The sequence below is a fragment of the Cyanistes caeruleus genome, chromosome 2, assembly GCF_971803275.1.
Source record: "Cyanistes caeruleus chromosome 2, bCyaCae1.hap1.1, whole genome shotgun sequence".
Lineage (NCBI taxonomy): Eukaryota > Metazoa > Chordata > Aves > Passeriformes > Paridae > Cyanistes > Cyanistes caeruleus.
The window spans coordinates 6,113,801-6,123,894 of record NC_141702.1 but is presented as its reverse complement, the minus strand read 5'-3'; the positions used below and the strand labels follow the sequence as shown (position 1 = coordinate 6,123,894).

Sequence of the window (10,094 nt, the reverse complement as noted above, 5' to 3'; positions counted from 1 at the left end):
GTGGGAGGCGGGACCAAAGCACTTCTCGCGTTTTCATTGGCGGATCCTCCTGACTGTTTACGCGGGGGCGTTGCTGATTGGGCCGCCCTGTCCTCCACCTTGGCGGGCGCGGCGGACTCCACTCTCTGAGGGAGCGTTGGGTGCGGAGCGCGGCGGACTCCGGGTGGGCAGGGAAGGGCGAGCGAGCCGCAGGTAAGGGCACGGCCGCCTCCCCAGGGGCTCCTTCCTCGCCAGGGCCGCAGCGCTGTCCCGCAGACCTGGGTTATGCAACCGCCCCGCGGTCCTGCCCCGGCTGCCCTCGGGGCTCCTTCCACCCGCGGCTCTCGGGTGATGCGCGGCGAGCCCGAGACCGCCCTTCCGGAGGAGTCGGAGCCGATGCGGAGAAGCTCGTGAGGAGGGATGGGGGTGTGGGAAGGAGGTTTGCGGCCGTGCTGGGAGCAGGTCGGGGTCGCAGCGATGCGGACCCGGACCGGGCGCTCGGGCAGCTCCGGGCTGGGCTGCGCCGGGAGCTCTGAGAGAGAGGCTCTTCTCGGGCTGCTTTAAACTTGGCTGCCGTAGCCGAGGGGGAATGGCTGTGAAGTGAAGCTTGGTTTAGATTTGATATTAGGAATAAGTTCTTTACTGTAAGGCTGGTGAGGCACTGGCATAGGTTCCCCAGAGAAGATGTGAATACCCCATCCCTGGAAGTGTCCAAAGCCAGCCTGCACGGGGCTCGGAGCAACCTGGGATAGTGGAAGGTGTTCCTGCCCTTGGCAGGGGGTTGGAACGAGATGGTTTTTAATATCCTTTCCAACCCAAACCATTCTGTGATTCAGTGATCCGAAGCCAATATCATTTGATGCTTATGTAATACATAGCTCTCCAAACTTGCTGGTTTGGATATTTTTCCCCTCACCTCTCGTAGATTCTTTTGTATATCTTTAAAATATTGTGTTCCTTTATTTCTTTAGTTTGGAGTTTAATGAAGGTTCCTAAAAACAAATATATGATAAGTTTATACAGCTGAAAGAAATAATATAAATGAGAATTGTGATTTATATGTGGGTTATAATTTATACCAGCTTCTGTCTGGCTTTCAAGTTTTGTCCTTGGAAATGGTTTGGTCTTTTAGTTAGTTAGAGTGGCTGTCGTGATGAAAAGGAAAGCTCCTATTCTATGAAAATACATGATTAGTGTAAAGAAACTGCTGCATTTATTCTTGTAGTGAAACTAAATTATTTGGTTGCCCATCATCCTTGAATAGATGGAAGTCTGAATACTGTGAGAATATAAAACATTACAGAAAACTGCTAACATATCAGTAAACAAGGACAGAAGATTTTCTGTAGATGATCATGTCGGTTAACTCATCTTTGGTACCTTTAACATTAGGATCTGTGCTATCTTCCTCAAACTTCCTAGAAGTTGTCAGCTGTGTGATACAGTTTATCTGTGCCCTTCCAAGTATTGTAGTTTGTGTTCAGATTCAGTAGCTTGGTTTGTCATTGTGTTGAAAACGTTTGTCATTGCATTGGTGTCCTTTATTTATTTATTTACAAATTACTTGATTGTGCTAGCAGGAAATCCTTTCAGAGGGAGAAACTTTGAAATTTTATTCCAAGTCATCATTGTGTTCAGACTGTCCTCTAGGAGTTAAACTCTGTGAATGGCTCCTGTTGCAGGTAGTTCTGGGTAAGATTTGGGGCACAGTTCTGAATTTCAGGTTACAAGCTGGAGGGCTGCTGAACGAGTGTTCCACTGACCCCTGTGTGAGGCGACAGCTCTGGCTTAAGGCCAGTGACGCTCTAATGCTGTGCCCCTTATAAAACAGGCTTGCTTTAAATAGATTAGCATAGAGGCCAAGTGAAGGTGATCAGGAGGCTTGTTCTGGTTTCTTTGTGTTTGGGAAGGGGTTTTTTTTTTGTTCTTTGAATACCTTAATGTTGCCATGGTTACTGTAGTGCCCAATTGATTGAAGCTCAGCTTTTTGACTTTAAGAACAGCACAAGGAATCTTCACACCTGGCATTGGCTGCTCCAAAATATCACCTTCTTGTTGTGCAGTGGGACTGGAATTTTGGCTTGGTTGGGTTCACCAGCGCCTCCTGGATTGTTTTCTCCAGCTCTGGAGATGCAGATGCTCAGCAAGGCCATGCCAGACGAATCTTTGTGGTGTCAGGATACATGCTTGGCAGGGGAGGCACTACTGAACCTTCAGTGTGATGTGCATGTCTTGGACTGCTTCAGCTGACCAGTCCTGCTCTAGAGGAATAAAACTGAATAGTCCCTTTGGATGTTAAAAGCTTCCAAAAATAGTTCCAAAGTCTCAGCTAAATTTAATGCGGCTAGAATGTCAATGGAAAGGATTAGAACATTTGAGATTTGCACCAGTTAGCATTTAGAAAAAAAATAAAAAATTAAAATCCTCTTCCTCATATCTGCCACTTTTGTAAGAAGAAAAGTGGAGATTGGCACTATTTTTGTGTAGTGCTAACTAAACTGGAGCTCAACTGTGAGTGGACTTCCCTGTACTGGTAATTTTGATTTCTGTAAAGGAATTTGCCCAGATGGGAAATCAGGGTGAAGGCTGTGGGAGGGGGTCACTATAGTCCTTGTTGCTTTTGAGGCTGCAAAGGTTCATTAATCCTGTCATGTGAGGTCCAGTTCTGCTCTTTCTAATCAAATAAAAAGCCTCTATTTAAGTCCATAGGAGCTTTCCACAGTGAAGAATTAGCACCATTAAAAATAATGCTCATCTCCAGTGTTCATTGTGCAGAGTGGAATGAAATTCCAGTAAGTTACTCTGTGACCTTTTCTGTTACATTTGTGCTTTCTGACAGAGCCTTCGGTGTGAGGCCAGTTGGCTTCAGCACCAGATGCAGCTCTAGGCTGTCACCACTGAAATTGGTGGCTCTGCTACTGTAAAGTCAGTGATATTTTAAGTAAAAAATTACTCTTTCAGTAAAATCTTATTCACTTGGTTTGGTTTCCTCTCTCCTGCCTCTTCCCTGGATTTGAGTTATGGTAAAAATTCCTTTTTTTGGGGCTGTTTTTTTTCCGTAGGAGCCAAGATAGAATCCCTACACTTCTCCTGAACCCTTCTAGAAAAGCAACTGCAACTTTTGTGTTGTTTTTTTCTCCAAATTTTCTTAATTCCTGCAGATTATAGTTTCCAGGTTTGTACTCAGGACTCAATAATACTTCTAGTTTCTAGTGATTCTATTTAAAGCTTCTATTTGTAACATTTTGTTTGCTTTATTCTATTTTTAGTCATGTTGTTTGTCATGGCAAGCAGTGTTTAATAAAAAAAAAGTAAAGTTTCCTTGTGATTCCAAGAGATATGTGCCTGTTTCTTGATGTCCCTCAGGGATTCTTCTTGAAAACTCTAAGGACAGGGAAATGTTCACCAAGGAAATGCCTTATTAGTTAGTGTCCATAAAAACAGTAGATAAATCTATAAATGTTCAATGGTATGGAACACATTGTCTGTTCAGACACTTCATATACTCAAATTGTCTTCATTCATTATGATTTCTGCTGAAGGTTTTGGCTCTGCAGGAGTCTGACTTCATGAGAGGATGTACATCTTTGCCCTTTCAGTTTTACACTAAATAAGTGTAATTTTTCAAAGAGAAACTTCAGTGAGCTACTGCTGTTTTCCAGTGAATATAATTTTCTGCTGGCCTTTGTTAATTTTAATTAGAGGTGTACTGTGTCTAAAAATAGTGAGGTAACAGAATGAACACAGAGCTCCAGCATGGAATCTCTACAGAGATTTTGGTCACAGCATCTCCACTGCTGAACACTGACATGACCTGGTCTGTGCCAGTGGGAAGGGTGCCTTGTTTTTGGAGCTATCCCAAATTAGAAACTTTTGCACACCTGGACTATGGGAGGAGAAATTTAAAGCAACCCACATCAGAGTGAAGTGATGTGTAGAGTCTGGAAGGAGAGTGGCTGCTGTGATTCTCCAATGGTTAAAGTGCAGCATTCTTGAGGTTCTCATTCTGTGGGATGTATTAAAGTTGAGGGTCCAAACCTTCTACCAAATTCAGAAATAACACAGGTGTTAAATAACATTCGGGTGTGCTTTAAATAAAGGGAATAAATGGATGTGGCAAGTGCTCAGCTTTAGCTGGAGGTTACATGAAGTTGTTTGGCTCGGGTTTGAATCTGTCTGTGTCTCAGACTTTTCAAGGGAACAATCATCATGACAGAGTTTGCTGTAATGATCCCAGTTAAGATTTTGGATAATTTATCATCAATACTTGTGCTGGATAGTGTCTATATATATATATATATATATATATATATGTTGTTTGTTTTTAATTTTAACGGCATTGCCACTTCTTTTGAAATTCTGTATGGCGACTTCTGATATCTAAAGTACTTGTAAAATCTGACTTGGGAGGGGAGAAGCAAATGCATGACTCGATTTGAACTCATTGCATTTTAAAAGGAAGATAAGTACAGTTTACTTTTATGTGGGTTTTTTCTGGTTGTTGTTTCTTTTTTTGTGTGTGTTTGTTTTCTTTTTAATATAAAAAGGGATCCTAAGGGGATGAAATTAACTTATTTTGTCAGAAGCTGTGGAAAGGAGCTTTAACATAAATGGGAATGTGAACCAGTGATCATATTATAATAACATAAAAAATTACTTTTAATTTGATTTATTTTATATGGAAATCCAGTTCATGGATGATAAATGACTTAGAGTTAATTGTTTTAAGGGATTTGAAATGTAAATTTTTTTGTTCTAAATTAGTTAAATAATTGGAAAGAGATTATTTTGCTTGTCAGAGGACTGCCTGAAGTGGATAAGTAATTTCAAAGAAGCCAGAAAACACTACCAACAACATGATACCTGAGCCTTAAGGTTTGACAGACATAATAAAGGTTATGTAGTTATGATTTTCACATATAAAAAAATATATATATAAATTTTTGTATGAGTAACATTATTCATAATATGGAAAAATGTAAGATTTCTATCTTATGCCTGAGGATAACTTCTGATTGAAGTCTGCTAACAAATGATTCAAGTATGTTTGTCCCCTCTCATTATCATGAGCTCAGGCTTATGAGCATTTTATTTCTCTTGGGGAACATGTATTTATTTAATTAGTGAGGTTTCTGTTTTAACTGTGGGGCTGTGCTTTCTATGGTGCAGTGTATGGCAAAAGAAAATCTGTGATTTCACTCCATACAGGTGTTCTTAAACCATCCCATCATAAAATGGGCAGAGGATTTAAGAATCAGGTATAAGTTGACTTGCTGGTGGAGGGAACGCTGATCAGAACTCTGGGTGTATCTTTATGAGTAGAAGGTGCCTGTGCAGGCACAGACATCTACCTGCAAGTCTGGGAAAAGAGCTGGTCAATAGACCTGTGAAACAGTGACTTTCTTAAAAGGATTTGGCCAATGCCCAAGTCCCACTGGGCAAAAATGTCTCAATAGTTGGCTGGAAAAAAAAGAATCAAGCTTTTCCTGTCCAAGAGCTCTAGCAGAGCAAGACTACTGCCACATGATGTGAATATTTATTATTTTCTCATCCTGGCTGCTGCAGCATATGTTCATTTTTTTATTGGTTAAAAACCTGAGCTTTGTGGTTGTAACTTAAAATCCTGTTCTGTTTTGTTGTTTGTCATAGCGGTTTTGCTGAATTCCTAACATAAAAGCTTTCCTATGTAGTACTTTATTATAATATGGCTCTCCCAGGAGAGAAAAGTAAACAACTGTTTTGTGAGGAAGCCTATTGACTTTGCTGACTTCTGTCAATAGATTGAGATTATTTGCTTCTCTGGACAATTAACTTTGTTATGCCTTGAGAAAGGAGGTGTGAAACTGATTACGCATAATAGCATACTAGCTGATTATTACATAATAGCTGATACATAATCCAAATTCCTACAACTTGAGTGTGTCCAGTGTGACTCTCAGATGGTCACTGTCTTCCCTGGCTGCAGATTGTTTGCCTGTTGTGAATGAAATTCTTCCCACAGCCTGGCACAAGTCTGCCCTGCCATGTAAATTGTGTTTTGTAACATGCTGGGCTTGAGGTTCATTTCCATAAATCTAATGACATGGGCTAGACATGATGACAAACATGCTTAGAGATGATTGTTTTTGGAGATGATTTATTAAAGCTTTTTGCTAGAGAAAATACTACATTCTGATGTAAAGTTTCTGGCTGCTGTGAGGTTTTCTTTATAGTATTTCCCTGGATGTGTTTACCATGAAATGTACAGTAATACAAAGCTTAAGTGAGTTGGTTCAAGTACCAGAGGCAATGTTACTGTGATGGTGAGCTCTCCTACACTAACATGTACTGTTCAATTTGTAGCCATGTCTTCTGCCATTTGTTCAGACTTCTTCTTTCCAATTAGAATTTAATTTCTAAACTGAAATAAGTTGGAGGTAGTTGTGCTAGTATTGGGCTGAGCTGCTGAAAGGAAAGTGTGTGTTTGATAGCCTGAAAACCCATCCTTAGGTTAACACAGTACTTTTGAGCATGACTTCAGCTTGTGTACTTGAGAACTTCTGTCATTAGCCCTGAGACTCCAGCAATAACAATTACTGATATTTCCATAACCTTATGTTGTGGATTGATGTGCTCTGTCATCAGCCAAATCTCATTTCAGAGCAGAGGTTATATGAAAGGCACAGCCATAGCAAATTAGCTCTATAATTTAACTTCGCTGAGATTAAGTGTAATAAACCCATATGGTTTAATTTTGGACAGCAGTCCTATATAGTGTGTTTGAGCTAATATTTACTGCTATTTATAGAGAATAGCAAGTATGCAAGACAGCAAGGGCAGAGCAGAACAGATGAGCATGCTGAGTTTATGTAACTCTCTAAATGCTTGTGTTAGGAGGAAAAGCAGCTAATGATTGTATGCTGTTATTGAAAGAAACAAAAAGGAAATAGATTAGATTAGAATAGATTATCCAGTAAACTTAACTTACTTGGGCTCTGTAGGTTGATGTCTCGATAGGTTGATGTCTACTAAGGACTGCTAAATACCTGATTTTATACTAATTAACACCCTGATCATTAATTGGGCCTTGACTTACTCCCCTTGGTTGGTATGAAGCTTTCTCTCATTACAACAGTAATGATACCATTTAATGCATGGTCTCATTAGGTGTGCCCATCATTGTGTGTGCCTTAAATGTACCTTTCTGTACTGATGCATTTGGTATAAAGGCTCCAAAATCAGCCTGACTTTCCTAAAAGTCCTGAAAGTCATCTTGAGTCCACTCTTTCCTTAACTTCATTTGCTTCCTAGTGTGATTAAGATGCAAATAATAAATTGCTAATGGGCTTTTAAAACCTATTCAAGGGTAAGTTCTGTACTTAAACGGTAGAAAAAGTTGGCTGTGTTCTTTGTACCAGAGATGTGTCTGGTTCTACTGGTTCTTGATGATGACATATTCATGCTCCTTTCCATAAGGGTCTTTTGTTTTGTTTTTTCTTGATGCCTGGTTTAAATTTTGAAGTTGTTTTCAAAGTTTTTCTTACCCTGGGCATTATGCTTCCTGAGCTGGCTGCAGACTCAGAAGCACCAGCAGCCTGCCCAGTAACAAACATGGTTCTCTTAAACCCAAATACAGCACAGTGTTTTCTCATAGGGCAAGGGGTCCTTAAGTAATGTCTCTTCTGCTTGTGTTCAGAAGCTTGTACTGGTATATTTAGACCTTTTCTGTGCTAATAAATGAAGTTAAAGCCAAGTCCCTGTTTAAACCTTGGTGAGACTGATCTTTGTGCCCTGTGTCAGAGGCCAGTTGTTGCCTTGAAATAGTGTGAAAAATTCTTTCTACAAATGGAGCCCCCATACTTAAGAATCTATGGGTCACCTTGTGGATGTGGGATGTTTAAATATGTAGTGTAACTGTGTGATGTTATCTTCTCTATGCTGCCAGGGATGAGGGGAGATTCTTACTTCTTTGGAATGCGGGGCCTTGGCCACTACGGCTGCATCCCAGAGGATGGAGGACAGTTCCTACTCTACTCTATCAATGGAGACAACGGCCTAAAGAGATGTTTTGCAGAGGAAGATTTTCATGAAATAATTGATTTCAACGATCTCCCAAATTCTCTCTTCGCGTGTAATGTTCACCAGTCCGTGTTTGAGGATGAGGACAGTAAGGTACAGTGTCTGTTCCCAAGTTTTCCCTGTAAGAGAAACCTGTGCTTTATATCTGTTTATTGCAGTCAGTGAAACAATTTAATCGGTTTCATGCAAAGAGACTTGATCACAAATATGACTTTTTTCCTAAGGTGGCAACAACATTCTTCTCTGATGTTTATTTCAAGAACTTAGAAACCTTTTTGTCAGCTGAGGTAAACAAAAAATGTTTTTCATTTGTTGAGATTTGCAGAATACTGAAATGGAGGTTTGTGTCTTCATGGCAACCTTGGCTGCAGGGATGGTGGGAATGGCAAAGTCAAACGTGATGGCTGCTCCTGCTTGCTGATCACAGGTCACTGAGATTTCTGTATTTTCTCACAGAATTAGAGAATCCTTAGGTTGGCAAAGACCTTTGAGTCCAACCATTAGCCCAGCACTGCCACCACTAAACTGTGTCCTCAAGTGCCACACATGCACATCTTTTAAACCCCTCCAAGGCTGGTGACTCAACACCTTCTCTGGGCAGCCCGTTCCAATGCTTGACAACCCTTTTAGTGGATAATTTTTTCTGAATATCCAAGCTAAAACTCCCCTGGCATGCCTTGAGACCTTTTCCATGTGTTTTAATGATTGCTAATTTGGATAAGAGACCACCACCACCTGCCTCACTTCAACCTCATTTCACGTACTTGTAGAGAACAGAGTTAAGGTCTGGCATGTTTTAAGTTATCTGTAATGCTGTGTTCTCACTGTCATTCACTTCAGATTTTCTAGATAAAAAGACATGAGAAACTTCATGAAAATATTTTGAACTCTGCAACTAATCTAAAACAAAGTTGAGAACAACATGGTCTTAAGATAATAATAATAATAACAAGAAAATCAACTCTTGCAGGAAGAATTCAGTTTCTGTTTCTTAGTCTAGTATTCTTTCTGACTGAGACTTCAGGAATATAAAACTGATAGCTTGGGGCTTTATTGTCTTATGAAATGAGTCTGAGCTAATTGTTATAGGCACATCTGAAGCTACTTGACTGTCCTGTTCAGAATTTTCAATTCAGAAACAAGCTGGCAGTGGTACAGTGGGTTTTGCCTGAAACTGTCTGAGGTATCCAGGTAAAACTGGATCAAAATCACTGGGATCAGAATGGACAAAGACTTTTTAATGGGAGGGATTACCAGATAAAAGAGAAATAAAACAAGACATATAAGGATACAGGCTTCCTGTTAAAGGTACTGAAAGTGATTCTGCTGATTCTGCACAAGTGGAATTATTTGGGTTTAGATTTTTAGGCATTTTTGTCTTCTGTAATAATGTCTTGTATATGTTTGAGTAATATAGATCAGTACTGTGATATGAGCTTTAAAATGGGTGTTTATATATTACAAATTCTACACTCTAAATTGCAGTTTTGAAAAACAGTGTCCTATTTTACTGAATAGACCTTTTGCTAATAAGCATCTTGCATTTACATTCTGCCATTTTCCAGAATTTTCTCACCATCTGGTAATGAACTTGACTAAGTTGGAGGGGTCTGAAAATCCATTTTTAAAGGAAGACAGCAGAAGCCCACCTGGAAGTAGAGAATCTCTCTTCACCCTGCAGAGATTCTATCCCCACTTGCTCCTGAGCTTTCCCTTTTGAGAGTTGTATTCTGGTATTTAGCTGATGGCTTAGTTAGAAAATGGAATGGGTGATTATGTAAGTATGTGGGATAGCAATCCCCAAAGACTTCCAGGACTTAAGGATGTGTTTTAAGAATAGCAGCTGGGTTGTGGAGGTGTTCTGTGCCACGTGCAGGTCTGTAAATGCCCTGTCCATGCTGTGGGTTGAGCAGCTCTGTTTGCAGGTAAGTGGTTTCTCCTGTAAGTCTCTATTTAACGAGATGGGATTATCTTTGGATTTCTCATTAAATCCAAGAACCTGGGGAGTTGATTATGGTTTTTATTATTCCTGTAGAACATGTACTTGTGTTCCCAGT

At 40.2% G+C, this 10,094-nt stretch overlaps 1 protein-coding gene across 2 annotated transcripts in view; it reads left to right on the top strand.

Annotated features, from left to right (window-relative positions):
* Positions 1-18: 18 nt before the first annotated feature.
* The window catches only part of RCAN2 (regulator of calcineurin 2), an 83,941-nt gene continuing 73,865 nt past the window's right edge, over positions 19-10,094 (top strand). The window contains exons 1-2 of one of the 2 annotated variants that reach the window (XM_023924269.2): positions 19-192; positions 7,904-8,130. In XM_023924269.2, coding sequence (XP_023780037.1) covers positions 7,906-8,130 — 225 coding nt within the window. In that variant the 5' untranslated portion in view covers positions 19-192; positions 7,904-7,905. Of the gene's footprint in view, positions 193-7,893; positions 8,131-10,094 lie in introns of those variants that run through there. The other variant, XM_086875641.1, reaches the window with a different exon arrangement.